The sequence below is a fragment of the Pinus tabuliformis genome, chromosome 1_2 (genome assembly GCF_031772625.1).
Source record: "Pinus tabuliformis cultivar Carrire ecotype Pingquan chromosome 1_2, CPIR1, whole genome shotgun sequence".
In the NCBI taxonomy this organism is placed as follows: Eukaryota; Viridiplantae; Streptophyta; class Pinopsida; order Pinales; family Pinaceae; genus Pinus; species Pinus tabuliformis.
This window is the reverse complement of record NC_142298.1, coordinates 772512818-772531394: the sequence shown is the minus strand read 5'-3', so window position 1 is coordinate 772531394 and position 18577 is coordinate 772512818. Positions and strand designations below refer to the sequence as shown.

Genomic DNA, 18577 nt, shown 5'->3' with positions numbered 1-18577 from the left:
AAACTTATTAAAAATAAAATATCATTATGACTAAATGAGGTTTAAATTAATATATCATATTTCTCACAAAACATAAGGGTTAGTAAAAATAAAAAATTAAAATAAAATGAAAAAACAGAAGTTAGGAAAAACTGGTTTAAATGCATTTAATAGAAATGTTGTAGTTGAAACAATATGGCATCAAGTGCTATTATTATTCATCTTGCAACAAAACAATTAAACTATTTGATTTAATTTTTCTAAATAGTAAATATTGGAGGAAAAACTAAACCAATTTTAATGTGTGGGAGATTAATCAATCTGATCATGTCAAAGCATTGTTAATCACCACATATTACCAGTAAAATAAAGAAATAAAAAATGAAAAATAAATTAACAATAAAAAATAAAATAGGAGGACTAGTTTTATGGTATTTAAATTTATGTGCAAATAAAACCCTAAATAACATGTATTGTTAGAGTTTTTCAGGATATTTTCGACAAACAACAACATGATCAGCATCGGGTGCCACATAAGTTTCAAGTGGGTGACAAAGTTTGGCTGCATTTGCAGAAAGAACGCCATGCCGAAGCCCATCATAAGCTTCAACCACTTTAATATGAGCCTTACACCATAACCAAGGTTGTGGGAGACAATGCTAATTTATGAAGATTTTCGGGAAAAGATCACATTTCCAATATTTGGTCGACGCATTTCAAACCAGCTAGTGTGGTTCATAAATTAACATGTTATGGATCATAGAAGCTTGAATTCGAAATTCAAATATAATTTAAAAAAAAAAACTTTAAATAACAAGTATTCAAGTATTTAAATCATTATTGCATGCAATATTATTGAATAATCATGTTATATCAATAACCTGCACAATGAACCAGTAAATAAAACCTCACATAAAAATAACGCACAGAAAGAAAAGAAAGAAATAGATATTATTAAATAAAATCCTCACAGTCACAATGAACAACACCACTATAGCAAGTACATGATGGCCTTAAAAAGAATAAGCCTTCATCTTCGATGCACCACCATCCTTCAATTTGCCCAAAAAAATCCCCACAACAATATTCTACATCTTCTTTTAAATTTATGGAAGTTTGTTTCATTTTTAGTTCTCGTAACTTCCAAACAAAATTACATTAATAATGATTTTTTGACTAAATGTAATACAAATTCCTTCATTTAAATGAATTTCCGCTCGAATTCTCCACGTTAAAAATCCTTTAGATAATATCTCCTGCATTAAAAGAAAAAATATAAATTAATTCTCTAATATAAAACATTATAATAAATGAAATTAAAATATAACTCACCCTTTCATAATGTTCTCCTCTCATGTACGCTATTAATGAAATTTATTATTTTTTTTTACTTTAGGTAAGATCCAATAAAAAATTTCCTAGTATATAAAATGTTAGGTCATCAATTATGTATTTAACGTGAATGTATTTTCCAGAAATGCAAGATAAAATCCAAAATATTAAATTTAATAAATTTAATGTGATTGTCCCTTTTAAATGTTTGCATTTCTACAAAATCTGCCATGAAATTTCAATGCTCCTCCCATGCTAAATGGTTGCCTGCACAATTTCTTTAACCAACTATTATATATATATAATTAAATTTCCAAAAATCATAAACAAGATCTATTATAAAATTATAAATAATAATGTATAGATGATATATTATATATCTATCTATATATGAGATTCCAGACTTAAATAATAATATATGTAAATTATATTTTTATATATATAGTTATATAAAACTACATATAGCATATAAAAAATAATATATATTCTATATATTAGGTTTAATATATTAAAATTTTATACAAAATTCAAAAACCAAGTCAAAGGCGGAAATCAATGAAAATTTGTTGTCGGATTGTTTAAAAGAGAGAGAAAGGCAGGCCCTGTAACGCCCGATGAGGTCTCAATCGTTGAATGTTATGTGATCGAATGGTTTCATATCGTGTCTGGTCGGAATTAACTAGAGGGTTAACTTTTATTACGCCGTAAGGCGTTTCCATTTTTACGCCGTAAGGCGTTTCCATTTGAAATCAACTTTTCTCTTAACTTACGTGTACATTTATGAGCCTTTGATTTAAATGTTAGACGTCAAAACAATCTTAGCCATCCAATTGATTAGAGCGGTATACGATGCGACCCCGCAGATAGCAGATAGACGGTTGCCCTCGCTAGACGCTACTCGCTCGGCGATACTATATTCCAGGACCCGATCTGTGAATATCGACTTCAGTAGGTAGAAGGAAAAGAATCAAGATGCCGAGGGGAACTCTGGAGGTGCTGCTCGTCAACGCCGAGGGGCTGCAAAACACTGCCGAGGGGCTGCAAAACACTGATTTCCTCTATCATCCGAGCCAATCTCTTGCGTTTTAGGCGATCTGATAAATCTTTGGATTCGAATATTGTTAAAGAGACCGCTGAATTATGTGTGCTGGTGTATGTTCAGTTGGATCTTTGATTTAATTTTTCTCTAATGTGGCTGTGGTTGCAGGTAACATGGATCCCTATGTCATTATCCAGTGCCGAACTCAGCAAGAGAAGAGCAGCGTTGCGTCTGGTGAGTATGCATATTGATTTGACATTTCAATTCATGGCTGATCGTCCGTCAACAACATGTCTCTCAAATCAGCCTCCACGGACAGCAATCTGGGCACAACCAAGGAGCTTAGGGATTTAACACTTGAAACATAATTCAGGTTAAAATTGGGGATTTAGTTTCAATAGTAAACAATACTGCAACCAGATCAGACCCAATTAGAACTGAATAATACAGCTAAACTGAATTATTCACAAATTTTCAAAATTTTTGGCCTGTATTGCAACCAGATCAGATCCAATTAGAAGTGAATAATACAACACTGAATTATTCACAAATTTTCAAATTTTTTGGCCTGTCTCAGCCAAAAATGTTAGCTATGCTTTAAAGTTTAACCCAAGCAGGATAACTATACCAGCAAACCTTGTTAAGCAATTACCCTTTTGATAAGCCTTCTCCATGGATACCTTTGACCACCCAGGCTTGTAGGGCACCTACCTTACCCGAGAAGAAACAATTAGGATGAGTAGGTTAATGATAACAGAAACCCTCATTAAGTGATCACCCTTTCAACTAGTTGATACAAATCTAATCGGGCCAAGCCTTATAGAAAGAGCAACATAACCGTTTATCTTCTGTGCTATTACACATGATCAGTTAATGATGTGGAAGTAAGTCATTGTAAAACATTTGGTTAACTGCAACTCCCATTCTGTACAGACTGTGTTTTTGATGGTTGATATAATAATATTTCTCTAGATTGTGTTGGTTGTTGATTTCAGACAGGAGTTGTTTATTTCCAGGGATGCAGTCTAGTCTTCCTTTCTTACTTCGTCATTAGGTTCTGTGAGTTGCATCTTTTATAGTTGGGGACTTTAATTAGTACAGGAAGGATAATGCTGCTCAGATGACAAGAAAATAAGCAAACAACAAAATATGCTTACCAGGATGACCTGTGTAAAATGGCCACAATACAGATTCCATTTTGTATAAGAAGCTTACTCTGAACATGATTCCTGCATGTTTTTGGTAATAATCAAGATGATAAAGAAATTAAAAATGGTAATATTCCAGACATATGAAACAGTGGCAAGGAAACTCTCATTTTGCGTGAGGTTCACCGTTCAGGAAATCCATCATCCCCACTGAAACCAGAAAGCCAAGCCACGAATGCAACCATCACTATTGACCAGGAAGCACAGGACAATCAAAAGACCTCCTTATTGAATGAATGGTTTGCAGTCTTCATCAACTCTGCCCATAGCCTCTAATATTGAAGAATATGTAATCAAATTATACGAAAATCCTTTAGAAGTCATTTCCTTCATTAATTTGACTACTTCATCAAACATGCCCGCATTGCTAAGTGCACCAAGAACTGTGTTGTAAGATACGACATCTGGCTGAATCCCCGAATTTTTCATTTTCTCGGCCCACCTGCCTTAGACAAACCATTCAAAACTATATTATGGCTACTAATATCAGGTTTACATCCTCGATCTTGCATTTTTTTAAGCCATGAATGAGCTTCATCAACCATGGCTGCTCTTACCAGGCCAGACATTAATGCATTGTAGGAATACACATCAGGAATACATCCCTGACTTTGCATTTCTTCAAACAGTTTAATGGCTGCATCAATACGCCCTGCTTTACCAAGGTGTTTAATCATCACTGCATAGAGCCTTGAGCTGGAAGGAGTGCTGTTTTCTTTCATTTCCTTAAATAATTCCACTGCCGCATCATAACGGCGTGCCTTACCAAGTGCATAAATCAAACTACAATAGGCAGCAGGGCAAGGCGGAAAGCCCTTCTCGTCCATCTCTTCAAGAAGCATCAATGCCTTTTCCAATCTGTTCGCCTTGCATAAACCAGCAATTAGAATGGAATATGTAAATGAACTTGGAGCAATGCCTTTTCCTTTCATTCTCTCAAACCAATGCAACGCCTCCGATGGATTGTTAGATTTTAAAAGAGCTTCCATGACGCTGTTATATGTTACCACAGTAGGATTGCATCCTACAGTTTCCATCTGTCCAAATAGCTTCAGAGCATCATCAAGTAGGCCTGCATCACCCATGATATCGATCAGTTTGTTGAACATGACCACATCGGGAGAGCAACCATCTTTCTGCATATCTTGAAATATTATGTATGCCTCTTGGACTCTCCCTGCTTTGCCTAGCCCATTTATTACTTCAGTGTATGTAAACACATTCGGTGTACAACGTGTATCCTTCATTTCCTGGAACAACTTCAAGGCCTCTATGCATCTGTTTGATTTAAACAAACTTCCAACCAGGATCGTATAGATCTTCGCACTAGGTTGCAGATCATTCTCCTTCATTTTTTCAAAAAGCTTAATCGCAGAATCCACATCTCCAAGTTTCCCAAAGTTGGAGATGAGCATAGTATAAGTTACCGTATCGGGAAAACATTTCCCTTCATTGAACATTTCACTGTAAAGCTCTTGCACCTTATCATGACAATTTGCCTTCATCAGCACACTAAACATGCAATTATAAGCATAAACATTGGGTTTGCACTTCTCTGTCTTGATGAGATAAAATATGGAAAGGGCCTTTTCCACCATCTTTATCTTGCCTAGTATCCTAATAATTTCAGACAATATGCTAGGATTCATGCTACAGTCACTTTTCACCATCTTTTGCACTGTCTGCCACATTTCCCCCACTAGTCCCGCCTGCGCTAAGCAACGGATAAGGGGCATATATGTGGTGGAATCATGCTTGAAATTCTTTTTCTTGGCAGCCCACTTGAAAAACTGTAACTTCACACCAATTTCTACATCAAGCTCAAAACCTCCCTAACCAATCTGTGATCCACCTTCAGCAGTAGGACTTCTATGGCCTTTTCAGCATCAGGTCCCCACTTGAAAATCTTCAGGATTTTCAAAAACCTCTCATCTAGGTCCGAGGTTGGTGATTGATTGTCATACATAGGAAGCACAAAAACTCGTGCGACAACCAGTCCCTCATTGCCAACGTCACGACTCGTCGTTGCGTCTACTATTCCACTGAAAGTCCTATTCTGCGACTTGAACGACACCTAACCTTCAATTCAAGTAGTTGTGTGTAAGCCTAGTAGGTAAACTCGTATTTTACTGAATTCTAGTTTGGTTAAGGAATACTATATTTGAGATGTTTCTCCTGGTTTTCCTGGGCTTCTGGGTAGCACCAGTAGCATCTGAATCTCGGGAGAGAAATAATGGCTAGCTGGTTGGGCCAATTCAAACCCCACATAGCTCAGATTGCAGTTCAAGCATGCCTTGCAGGCATGAATATCATTACCAGAGTTGCTCTGGATGATGGAATGAGTCATTTTATCTTCGTAGCCTACACGCTGGTGGTTGCTACAGTAGCCATTGCTCTTTTTGCTTATTTTCTTGAAAAGTACGTAATATTATGTTTGGGTAAATATGGAATTTTGATTTGATTTTCATGGCGGTCGCCAATTTAGCTGTTCTGATAAATATGCTCTTTTTGATGTAATACATTTTCTTATCTTTCAGAAATAAACGCCCAGCAATGACCTGTGCCATTTTCTGGCAGATTTTTGCTCTTGCACTTTGTGGGTGAGTAGGTAGTGAAAATTTCTGCAACTGCAAACTCTATTGCTTTATTAATTGACTAGCCAGTGAATCCACATTGTCAAAATACTATTGCAGGACCACTCTATTTCAGAATTTGTACTTTGCAGGCCTGGAATACACTTCCGCCACATTTGCTACTGCAACGACAAATCTCATTCCTGTTGTCACATTTGTGATGGCCACAACATTTAGGTACTCATCTGTTTTTATGTATCCCAATTCCATACAGAGAAACAAAATTGCAATTTGTCTCTCCAAGATTAGTTTTCTCAGATTCATGAAAGCAATCCAGACAATCAAAGTATAAAGATAATGATTCTTGGTAGTTACAGTGCAATGTAGTCTGGTTTGATTAACATGGGTTGTGCAGAATAGAGAAAGTTGATATTAGGAACAAATATGGCCAAGCAAAAGTTGTAGGCACCATTGTGTGTGTGGGTGGTGCAATGCTGATGACCTTCTACAAAGGCCCTGTTCTCGTGGGGCTTAGTGGGGTTCTTCATAACACATGGATACTGGGGGCCTTAATGCTGTTTGCCAGCTGTTTGTTTTGGTCTGGGTGGCTTACATTTCAGGTACTTATAATTTTCTTCATGCTTGCACACCGTAAGAGGCAATCATCTTTTCAGTATTGGAAACATCACATATGTGTATTTTTGTGTTGTTCTTGTTTTGAATACAGGCTCCAGTTGTTCAGAAATATCCAGCTGAATTTTCATTAACAGCTATAATGATGGTGCAAGGAACTGTACAATGTGCTTTGGTGGCTTTATGTTTTGAACCAAAGGCATCTGCTTGGAAGCTAAAGTGGGACATACAGCTTTTTAGCATCGTCTACTCTGTTAGCATCTGATCTATCTTTGTTTTGTTAAAATGTTTTCTTTCATGAATTAGTTTATGGATTTCTAGTTTGTTGAGCTTAACTAGATTGCAGATTGTAATTTTTATAAATATATTTAGTCTTATTCATTTAAATTTGAGATATTCTCAGAATTTACCATTCAAATAAAAATAACCCAGCTTTATGTTTCTAAACATGGTGCAGGGAATACTCTGTTTTGCATTTGCATTCTTTGTACAAACTTATTGTATCCGTCTAAAGGGACCTATCTTTGCTGCAATGTTCAATCCAACGTCAACAATATTGGTTGCAATATTAGAACCCCTGATCCTTCATGTCAAATATCGTCTGGGAAGGTCAGATCTCTCATATTACTGCAGCCATGTCTTTTCCAAGTTCTTGGGTTGAGCCGCTTTACTAATAGCTTCTGCATATTTTGCAGTTTGTTGGGAACCATTTTTATCATCGCAGGATTGTATAGTGTACTATGGGGTAAGGCAAATGATGGTGACAACTTCGTGGGAAACACAGAAACGCGGAAGGCTGCAGATGGATCCAATAACAACATCAGTGATTGCAACATTGGCATTAAGGAACCACTATTAGAAAAATGAGGCGACAAAAATTTCTGATTAGTCTATTTTACAGAATCTGGTCACAAATCTCCAGGGTAACCTGAGAAAGTTTCAAGACCGCCTACATGGGAATCCCAGTAGTGTAAACATGTTACCATTTGGATTCTTGTTGGTGATATTTTTATGATTTTTTCCGGTGAAGCATAGCCACTAATTGTTCATCAGTCACATTGTAGAATTGATGTGTAAAGTGGTTGTTTGTTGTTCACATTGTAGAATCGAAGTGTAAAGGGTTGTTCACTGTTTGCATGGGAGAGTTTAAGTGTAAAATGGCTTCCCTTCATTGAACATTTCACTGTAAAGCTCTTGCACCTTATCATGACAATTTGCCTTCATCAGCACACTAAACATGCAATTATAAGCATAAACATTGGGTTTGCACTTCTCTGTCTTGATGAGATAAAATATGGAAAGGGCCTTTTCCACCATCTTTATCTTGGCTAGTATCCTAATAATTTCAGACAATATGCTAGGATTCATGCTACAGTCACTTTTCACCATCTTTTGCACTGTCTGCCACATTTCCCCCACTAGTCCCGCCTGCGCTAAGCAACGGATAAGGGGCATATATGTGGTGGAATCATGCTTGAAATTCTTTTTCTTGGCAGCCCACTTGAAAAACTGTAACTTTACACCAATTTCTACATCAAGCTCAAAACCTCCCTAACCAATCTGTGATCCACCTTCAGCAGTAGGACTTCTATGGCCTTTTCAGCATCAGGTCCCCACTTGAAAATCTTCAGGATTTTCAAAAACCTCTCATCTAGGTCCGAGGTTGGTGATTGATTGTCATACACAGGAAGCACAAAAACTCGTGCGACAGCCAGTCCCTCATTGCCAACGTCACGACTCGTCGTTGCGTCTACTATTCCACTGAAAGTCCTATTCTGCGACTTGAACGACACCTAACCTTCAATTCAAGTAGTTGTGTGTAATCCTAGTAGGTAAACTCGTATTTTACTGAATTCTAGTTTGGTTAAGAATACTATATTTGAGATGTTTCTCCTGGTTTTCCTGGGCTTCTGGGTAGCACCAGTAGCATCTGAATCTCGGGAGAGAAATAATGGCTAGATGGTTGGGCCAATTCAAACCCCACATAGCTCAGATTGCAGTTCAAGCATGCCTTGCAGGCATGAATATCATTACCAGAGTTGCTCTGGATGATGGAATGAGTCATTTTATCTTCGTAGCCTACACGCTGGTGGTTGCTACAGTAGCCATTGCTCTTTTTGCTTATTTTCTTGAAAAGTACGTAATATTATGTTTGGGTAAATATGGAATTTTGATTTGATTTTCATGGCGGTCGCCAATTTAGCTGTTTTGATAAATATGCTCTTTTTGATGTAATACATTTTCTTATCTTTCAGAAATAAACGCCCAACAATGACCTGTGCCATTTTCTGGCAGATTTTTGCTCTTGCACTTTGTGGGTGAGTAGGTAGTGAAAATTTCTGCAACTGCAAACTCTGTTGCTTTATTAATTGACTAGCCAGTGAATCCACATTGTCAAAATACTATTGCAGGACCACTCTATTTCAGAATTTGTACTTTGCAGGCCTGGAATACACTTCCGCCACATTTGCTACTGCAACGACAAATCTCATTCCTGTTGTCACATTTGTGATGGCCACAACATTTAGGTACTCATCTGTTTTTATATATCCCAATTCCATACAGAGAAACAAAATTGCAATTTGTCTCTCCAAGATTAGTTTTCTCAGATTCATGAAAGCAATCCAGACAATCAAAGTATAAAGATAATGATTCTTGGTAGTTACAGTGCAATGCAGTCTGGTTTGATTAACATGGGTTGTGCAGAATAGAGAAAGTTGATATTAGGAACAAATATGGCCAAGCAAAACTTGTAGGCACCATTGTGTGTGTGGGTGGTGCAATGCTGATGACCTTCTACAAAGGCCCTGTTCTCGTGGGGCTTAGTGGGGTTCTTCATAACACATGGATACTGGGGGCCTTAATGCTGTTTTCTAGCTGTTTGTTTTGGTCTGGGTGGCTTACATTTCAGGTACTTATAATTTTCTTCATGCTTGCACACCGTAAGAGGCAATCATCTTTTAGTATTGGAAACATCACATATGTGTATTTTTGTGTTGTTCTTGTTTTGAATACAGGCTCCAGTTGTTCAGAAATATCCAGCTGAATTTTCATTAACAGCTATAATGATGGTGCAAGGAACTTTACAATGTGCTTTGGTGGCTTTATGTTTTGAACCAAAGGCATCTGCTTGGAAGCTAAAGTGGGACATACAGCTTTTTAGCATCGTCTACTCTGTTAGCATATGATCTATCTTTGTTTTGTTAAAATGTTTTCTTTCATGAATTAGTTTATGGATTTCTAGTTTGTTGAGCTTAATTAGATTGCAGATTGTAATTTTTATAAATATATTTAGTCTTATTCATTTAAATTTGAGATATTCTCAGAATTTACCATTCAAATAAAAATAACCCAGCTTTATGTTTCTAAACATGGTGCAGGGAATACTCTGTTTTGCATTTGCATTCTTTGTACAAACTTATTGTATCCGTCTAAAGGGACCTATCTTTGCTGCAATGTTCAATCCAACGTCAACAATATTGGTTGCAATATTAGAACCCCTGATCCTTCATGTCAAATATCATCTGGGAAGGTCAGATCTCTCATATTACTGCAGCCATGTCTTTTCCAAGTTCTTGGGTTGAGCCGCTTTACTAATAGCTTCTTCATATTTTGCAGTTTGTTGGGAACCATTTTTATCATCGCAGGATTGTATAGTGTACTATGGGGTAAGGCAAATGATGGTGACAACTTCGTGGGAAACACAGAAACGCGGAAGGCTGCAGATGGATCCAATAACAACATCAGTGATTGCAACATTGGCATTAAGGAACCACTATTAGAAAAATGAGGCGACAGAAATTTCTGATTAGTCTATTTTACAGAATCTGGTCACAAATCTCCAGGGTAACCTGACAAAGTTTCAAGACCGCCTACATGGGAATCCCAGTAGTGTAAACATGTTACCATTTGGATTCTTGTTGGTGATATTTTTATGATTTTTTCCGGTGAAGCATAGCCACTAATTGTTCATCAGTCACATTGTAGAATTGATGTGTAAAGTGGTTGTTTATTGTTCACATTGTAGAATCGAAGTGTAAAGGGTTGTTCACTGTTTGCATGGGAGAGTTTAAGTGTAAAATGGCTTTTAAGGTATTTTTTTTTAATTGTGGTTAAAGTTTGTTGATTTTTAATTACTTTGGGACTTATGGTAATTTTAACTAATGTTTTAGGGAAAGTTTAAGTGTAAAGGTTGTTCAGTGTTTATGGTAGAGTTTAAGTGTAAAGTGGGTTTTAACGCATCTTTTTTTAATTGTGGTCAAACTTTGTTGACTCAAGTATTTGTGAGTCTTTGCAATTTTAATTAAAGTTTTCTAGAAAATGTTGAATATTCTAAGTTTTTTGTAAATTCAAAAATAATTTCCTAATTTTCTGGAAATTTTATTTCTAATTTTTTTTGGATGAGTGGGCTTTGATGTAACATAATTCCTTTGGTAGAGGGCATTTTAATTTCGATATTTGTGAGTGTTTGACAAATGATTTAAAAAAAAAGACAAATTTTGTGAGTGGTCTTGCGTCTCATAAGGCTTAATAAGTTCGTCAAGAATGTGACAGAGTTCTAATGAAGGCAAAACCTCCCAAGCCCAGTTTATCCAAAAATGAATTCCAAGCCATTAAGTGTTTTAATGATAACCCTGACGTCCTTGTCCTTAAGGCTGATAAAGGTAATGCGACCTTCATCATGAACCCTTCTGACTATAAATCTAAGTTATTTGATCTTCTTCATTCTACTTCCTATAAAATCCTGCCCAAAAACCCCATCAATTCCATTACCCATCTTGTCACTAAAGTCCTTAAATTTTCTTCTATAGATCCCTCCATCTAACAACGCTTTTTCCTCATACACGCAAACTCAGAGAAATCTATGGGCTACCAAAGATCCACAAACAGGGGGTTCCCTTTAGGCCCATTTTTAGTGCCTTCAGAGCTCCTACCCATGATCTTGGCTAGTTCCTAGCCTCTAAGCTTCAACAATTCATTGGATTCTTGCATTTTTTTAAGCCATGAATGAGCTTCATCAACCATGGCTGCTCTTACCAGGCCAGACATTAATGCATTGTAGGAATACACATCAGGAATACATCCCTGACTTTGCATTTCTTCAAACAGTTTAATGGCTGCATCAATACGCCTTGCTTTACCAAGGTGTTTAATCATCACTGCATAGAGCCTTGAGCCGGAAGGAGTGCTGTTTTCTTTCATTTCCTTAAATAATTCCACTGCCGCATCATAACGGCGTGCCTTACCAAGTGCATAAATCAAACTACAATAGGCAGCAGGGCAAGGCGGAAAGCCCTTCTCGTCCATCTCTTCAAGAAGCATCAATGCCTTTTCCAATCTGTTCGCCTTGCATAAACCAACAATTAGAATGGAATATGTAAATGAACTTGGAGCAATGCCTTTTCCTTTCATTCTCTCAAACCAATGCAACGCCTCCGATGGATTGTTAGATTTTAAAAGAACTTCCATGACGCTGTTATATGTTACCACAGTAGGATTGCATCCTACAATTTCTATCTGTCCAAATAGCTTCAGAGCATCATCAAGTAGGCCTGCATCACCCATGATATCGATCAGTTTGTTGAACATGACCACATCGGGAGAGCAACCATCTTTCTGCATATCTTGAAATATTCTGTATGCCTCTTGGACTCTCCCTGCTTTGCCTAGCCCATTTATTACTTCAGTGTATGTAAACACATTCGGTGTACAACGTGTATCCTTCATTTCCTGGAACAACTTCAAGGCCTCTATGCATCTGTTTGATTTAAACAAACTTCCAACCAGGATCGTATAGATCTTCGCACTAGGTTGCAGACCATTCTCCTTCATTTTTTCAAAAAGCTTAATCGCAGAGTCCACATCTCCAAGTTTCCCAAAGTTGGAGATGAGCATAGTATAAGTTACCGTATCGGGAAAACATTTCCCTTCATTGAACATTTCACTGTAAAGCTCTTGCACCTTATCATGACAATTTGCCTTCATCAACACACTAAACATGCAATTATAAGCATAAACATTGGGTTTGCACTTCTCTGTCTTGATGAGATAAAATATGGAAAGGGCCTTTTCCACCATCTTTATCTTGCATAGTATCCTAATAATTTCAGACAATATGCTAGGATTCATGCTACAGTCACTTTTCACCATATTTTGCACTGTCTGCCACATTTCCCCCACTAGTCCCGCCTGCGCTAAGCAACGGATAAGGGGAATATATGTGGTGGAATCATGCTTGAAATTCTTTTTCTTGGCAGCCCACTTGAAAAACTGTAACTTTACACCAATTTCTACATCAAGCTCAAAACCTCCCTAACCAATCTGTGATCCACCTTCAGCAGTAGGACTTCTATGGCCTTTTCAGCATCAGGTCCCCACTTGAAAATCTTCAGGATTTTCAAAAACCTCTCATCTAGGTCCCTGGCTGAAGGGTTTTTTCTGTTCATTCTGGCCATTGCTGATTGGCGATCCCCAGACCTAGTTTTAAGAGATGGATCTCTAAACATCTCCACTATCCCATCTTGGCTAGGGGCATCATTGCTATTGTTGGATGCCCCATCTAAGTTTAAACTTTAAAGTTAAATACTTTTCTAGAATTTCATGGATCCATGAATATGGTAGGTTTTGAGTAGATTCAAGATCCATGAATATTGTAGAATATGAGAATCTTAGAGAGATTACAAATAAGATTAAGGTGAAACAGGTCAAACAAATTGACCAGGTAGATTCTATCATATTCTCAAATTCTAAAATATTCCCAGAATTTATTATCAAATTAATTTCGATTCCATAAGCCTAACATGTAATTGTGTTTTTTCATATAAATTCCCATCAAATTACTTCAATTCTATGAACTTAAATATGTTTTTTCATATTATGGTCATTGGAAATTGCAGGAAGAAGAAGATTGCTGTGAGGAAATGGAGGAGGTCGGAGGGTGGAAAGAAAGCTCCTACTGACCATTCCTTTCAATTGTTATGTTCAGTACGTCACATAACATAGAAAACCTTCAAAGAAATCGAATGTACTATCGCATCGAACACAAGAAATTTTGAAATAGTGTTTATTGGGAGTATATCATTCTGAAATAATGTTTATTGTGAATATATCTGCATCTTTCCTCGACTATGACTCTCTTTTAGTGTCGCATCTAACACATAAATTCTGAAATATGTTTATCTGGAGTGTATCCACATCGTTCCTGGACTATGACTCTTTTCGTGTGGTTTGATGTTTATCTTTTCTACCAATCATTGAAACTCTTCATGGAAACATTGTGATTTCTCTAGAGACTATACATAATGGATTTCCGCACTTTATGCCTTACGGCGTTTTCTTTGCAACATCTGGGGCAAATGCTAGTTAATGGCCCTATGAGCTTAATGCATCTCATATTATTCGTTTAGTCTCCTTGACAAGTCGAAGAGTTTCTTTGATTTGTTTTTTAAAGGCACGTGGTGTTTCCTCAGTTGGTCTTCACGTGGAAGGCTATTGGACAAGAGTATATAACATATGAACTTCTAAAAAGTGCCTTCTAAGTTTATTAATTCCATGCTTTTCTTAAACAATGAACACACCATATCTTAAGGATTTTTAATTATTTTCCTTTGGCTTTTATGAAACATGAGTTGGATGAGGGAGTGAGGCTAGGGTAATATATTAAGAGTTTATTTGTTTATATGTTATTTAATAATTATTTGTTTTATTAATTAATTTAAATTGTAATTTGCTTACTTATTTTTTAATTATCATTTATTTATTTTGTAATTATTGAATAAATTTTTTTAATTCTTAGTTAAGTAAATTAAATTTTAAATTTTAATTTTAAATTATTATAATAATAATTGTAATTTATAATTGTGGTTATTAATTCAAAATTAAGATTTTAATTTTTTATTTAATATAATATTTTTTTTACGAGTTACAATGAATATTATAATGATAAATTTAATGCAGGGTAAATAAGAAAATTCAAAGAAGCAATTTTCGATTATGAGAATATGAGAGGAGGCACAAGGCAAAACTGTCAAAAGGAGCCAAGATCTAATTGGGGTCAAATTAGTGACAACAGAGCTTGGTGTCTAATAATGACCAAAGACTCGACCAAAATGTGATTAGGAACATGATATCCCGATCAAATATAATGGTATTAGGGATTCCAAAATGTACCCCCACTCATTCAAAGAAGAGTTTGGAAATGTCCTGTACTGTGATACTCTTCTTACACACCGCCAATACAACCATCTTAGAAAATCTATACACGGCCACAAATGAACAATCATTAACATGCTTGGTAGAGGGGAGGCCAAAAAGATTCCATGGATATGGATTCCTAGGGTTGGCTGGCAGTAGGCAGAGGAGTGTACAAACCTTGTTTCTTGATGGTTGAGTTGGAGATGACACAAGTTGTGCGAGATTTAATATATTTTCTAACATCATGTCAAGGATTGGACCAAGAAAAATACTTTTGCAGTACTGCTACAGTTTTCTACACACCAAAGTATCTTGCGACTCGACTGTAGTATGCCTCCCAAATCTTCTTGGCACGCTTGCTTGAAGGAACAAAAAGGTGGCCTAGGTAGCATAATAATGCATCTTGGAGGTGGAAGTCTAGTACTTACTTTCCATCTACTAGCATATGGTATGTGGTGGCGAACTCTGGATCATTTTTGTATAGTTGTGGCCATTTAGAGGTCTCATGGCCACAAGAGTTGAGAACAATGATTAGTGCTGCAACCTAGAGCCAAATGAGGCAATATGCAACATAATTGGTGTTGCCCTTCTTGTATTTAATGTTCAAATGGAATTGTTGTAGATATGTGGACCACTTCTGATGGCGATTATTCTACAACTTCCCTTGTGTATGTATAAACTGAAGAGGTCAGTGATTTGTGTGGATGACCGTATCCTTCCCCAAAATGTAATGTTTCCATTATCATCAAGCATGCACGATATAATACATCTCTTTATCATAGGTGGGTTATTTCCAAATTGTATCATAGTCTCTCATTATGACAGGCCACCAGATGCCCTTTCTAGTTGAGAACTGCGTCAATAGCATAGTCTATGTCAATTTAAAATGGTCGTTGCAGGTTTAGCAATGTGAGTACTGGTGCAAAGAAAAGGTGGTGCTTCAGCTCCATGAATGCCTTAGTTTGGGACGAGGACTAGGAAAAAATGGTTTTTTCTCCGCCCTTGGTAAGTTCAAAGGCCAAGTGAAATGTGAGAAGCCCAACATGAACCTTCGATAAAAATTGACAAGGCCAAAAAAATTGTGAAGCTCTGTTAGAGTGGTCAGGATTGACCAATATTGAATGAATTGAATCTTAGCCGGATCCACATCCATGCCTTTCTCATCAATGATGTAACCTAGATATTGGACTTTCTCATCCAGTGACTGCTTGGCATGACACTCGTGTTGTGAGTGTGGATCTTGTGGAACTCACACGGATTTTTTGTGTTCATCTTCATCTTTGTGGTGTTATTAGTTTCTTGCAGATTCGATGGGTTGTCCTTGGTAACCCCGCCTTGGCTTTGTCCTTTGTTCTGTGGTTTGGGAGTGCATTTTCCTTGCTTCATATTCGCAGATCAAAAGTCTCGCTTCTTCTGTCAAAATTTATGTTTGATCTTGACAACATATCAGTATGTGATGCCAAGTGGGGATATGTCTAGGAAATCAATCTTTTCCTATATGTATTTGTGTAGACAACCATGGTACTTGAGTACTAGATGCTGCTCAAAATCCTTGATACCCAACTTCGTGCAAAGGGTATCAAAAATATTTGTGAACTCCAACACGCCTTGGTCCCTTCCCTACCACAATATGGTCCATTTTATGTACTTATCTTCATAGCTCCTGATAGGGTAATATTTTAACGACATCTCAGAAATAATTCCAAGTGGGCACGATTGAAATCAGTGAGGGTTCCTTCTTGTCCCTTTGCTCACAATTAGTTTCCCACTAGTCCTTGACGTGGGGGGTGACTTTGAGGAGTGAAAAAGGAATATTTTCCTTATTGGAATGAACCAAAAAATATCCTTCCAACAGATTTAACCATTTATCTATGGAATCTGCATCTATTTGGACTTCAAATATAGGATTGTCAAAGTTCACTTGTACCTTAAAGGGAGTGGCACCTCCGATCTGGCTTCCGGATGAAGATAGTTTGCCCACTGATCCCCGCTGAAGGATCTAAGAGAAGATATCCATCATCTCGTTCATTTGTTGCTTAAGGGATTCTTCGAGCAATATTTTGAACGGATCTCTTGCTCCCTTGTCTTTATTTTCTTTTTCCATGGGAGGCCTTTAGGGTTGGGATGACCAGTCTTGCAAGGGTTCAACCAGTTCAAGTCTTAACTCCTTATACCCTAACCTTGTTGGGGACATGCATAGAAAAACAGAGAAAGAGAAGACCGCTATGATACCATTGATCCAAATTTATGTAGGAATGAAATGAAATACAGACTTAAATAGAAATGCATAGCTACAATGAAAACTGAACTTCAATTCATTATTAACAAACAATCAAACTATTTACATTCATAACAGAAATAAACTAGCTCGGGCAATGGAAGCTTATCCTTGAGAAGAGATGTGACGACTACATGCCTACTGAATAATGTTATAATGATGCTTGAAGGCCTTTTTATTATTAATAACAATGGAAAACCCTAGACATCCAAAAACCTAACCCTAGGAGATGAACCGCCAAAAGTTTGGAAGCCCCATTGGGATTAGCTAGAACACCAACTTCCTGAGGTCATAATTCGGCCATATGATCTCCATTTGGTGTACATGATACCTTGATAGAAATATCTATCTGAGGAATCAAATTTTCCCGACAAGCCCTTGCTCATGAGCCATGGGCTTTGCATGTTTTTCAAAACAATGTTGTTTAGGGCCTCAAAATGGCTCCAAAAGTTTAGGACCTGAAAAACTACCAAAAATAGAAAGTTGTGCTAGAATTAAGGAAATTGAAAGGAAATAGTGTTGGGGTTCCAAGTGGAATAGGTGAGTGACCACCAATATCCACCTGGATCAACCTCTTACGTTAAATAAGATTGTAGATCTAGTATATCGTCCCCCTAAGGGTGTTATCCAGAGGTCAACACACAATCCCAATGCATGGGTTTCCCAACATTACAATATCGTTAAGGACCTTTCCCAAGCACCATGTGTCATGTCTACCATGGAGGTTTTTCATAGATTCCCTAAACAACAAAAAGCGTTGTTGACTGCTATCAGAGGGGTGTATCCCTTAGACTCTAGTTTGATCACCTTCAATGTTGATGTTCCTCGTTATAAACTCTCCCATCAGGTTGCCTTTTAGATCTCGATGTGTCTTTAATCGTGACATATACCGTACTTTGGTGGATGAAGGGTCTTACACTTACATCATGTTAGCATAATATTGGAAATTTCTTGGGTCCCCAGCACTTGCTAAGTCTAGTACCACTCTATAAGCCTTTAATGGACACCATTTTATGCCTCAGGGGGTTCTTCCTACCTATGTTGATGTTGAAGTTATAGATGCACCATTAGATAATAATTTGATCCTTGGACCTAGATGGTTTTATGCCATGTGTTCTATTGTGTCTTTGGTGTTTCATGTGCTTCGATTTCCCCATGGAGGAAATATTGTCATGATATATCATCTAGATTACTGTATATCATCAACCAAGCCTACCCGTACGTGAAATACTATGCCATTTGTTGGATATAACCCTGACAACTATGAGAGTGTTGGGGTAGGATTGTTTAAAAATTTATCTCTTACCAGAGTGTTTCCTATACCCCTACCCAACATTCTTTC

At 37.0% G+C, this 18577-nt stretch overlaps 1 protein-coding gene and 2 pseudogenes across 2 annotated transcripts; 1 reads left to right on the top strand and 2 right to left on the bottom strand.

Moving 5' to 3' along the window:
* Positions 1-3668: 3668 nt before the first annotated feature.
* On the bottom strand, positions 3669-18163 carry LOC149208134 (uncharacterized; annotated as a pseudogene).
* Positions 5701-10824, top strand: LOC149208136 (WAT1-related protein At1g21890-like). 2 transcript variants are annotated; one of them, XM_089395936.1, is made up of 9 exons: positions 5701-5976; positions 6096-6158; positions 6252-6368; positions 6547-6751; positions 6859-7017; positions 7222-7373; positions 7460-7687; positions 9020-9082; positions 9176-9292. In XM_089395936.1, the coding sequence occupies exons 1-7, from the start codon at positions 5792-5794 to the stop codon at positions 7629-7631; spliced, it is 1053 nt and encodes a 350-aa protein (XP_089252062.1). In that variant the 5' UTR covers positions 5701-5791; the 3' UTR covers positions 7632-7687; positions 9020-9082; positions 9176-9292. The 2 variants fall into 2 exon arrangements, with proteins under 2 accessions (XP_089252062.1, XP_089252063.1); XM_089395937.1 differs by lacking the exons at positions 5701-5976; positions 6096-6158; positions 6252-6368; ... (2 more) ...; positions 7222-7373; positions 7460-7687 and adding exons at positions 8701-8900; positions 9471-9675; positions 9782-9940; positions 10145-10296; positions 10383-10824.
* LOC149208135 (uncharacterized) lies at positions 10989-13275 on the bottom strand (annotated as a pseudogene).
* Positions 18164-18577: the final 414 nt, after the last annotated feature.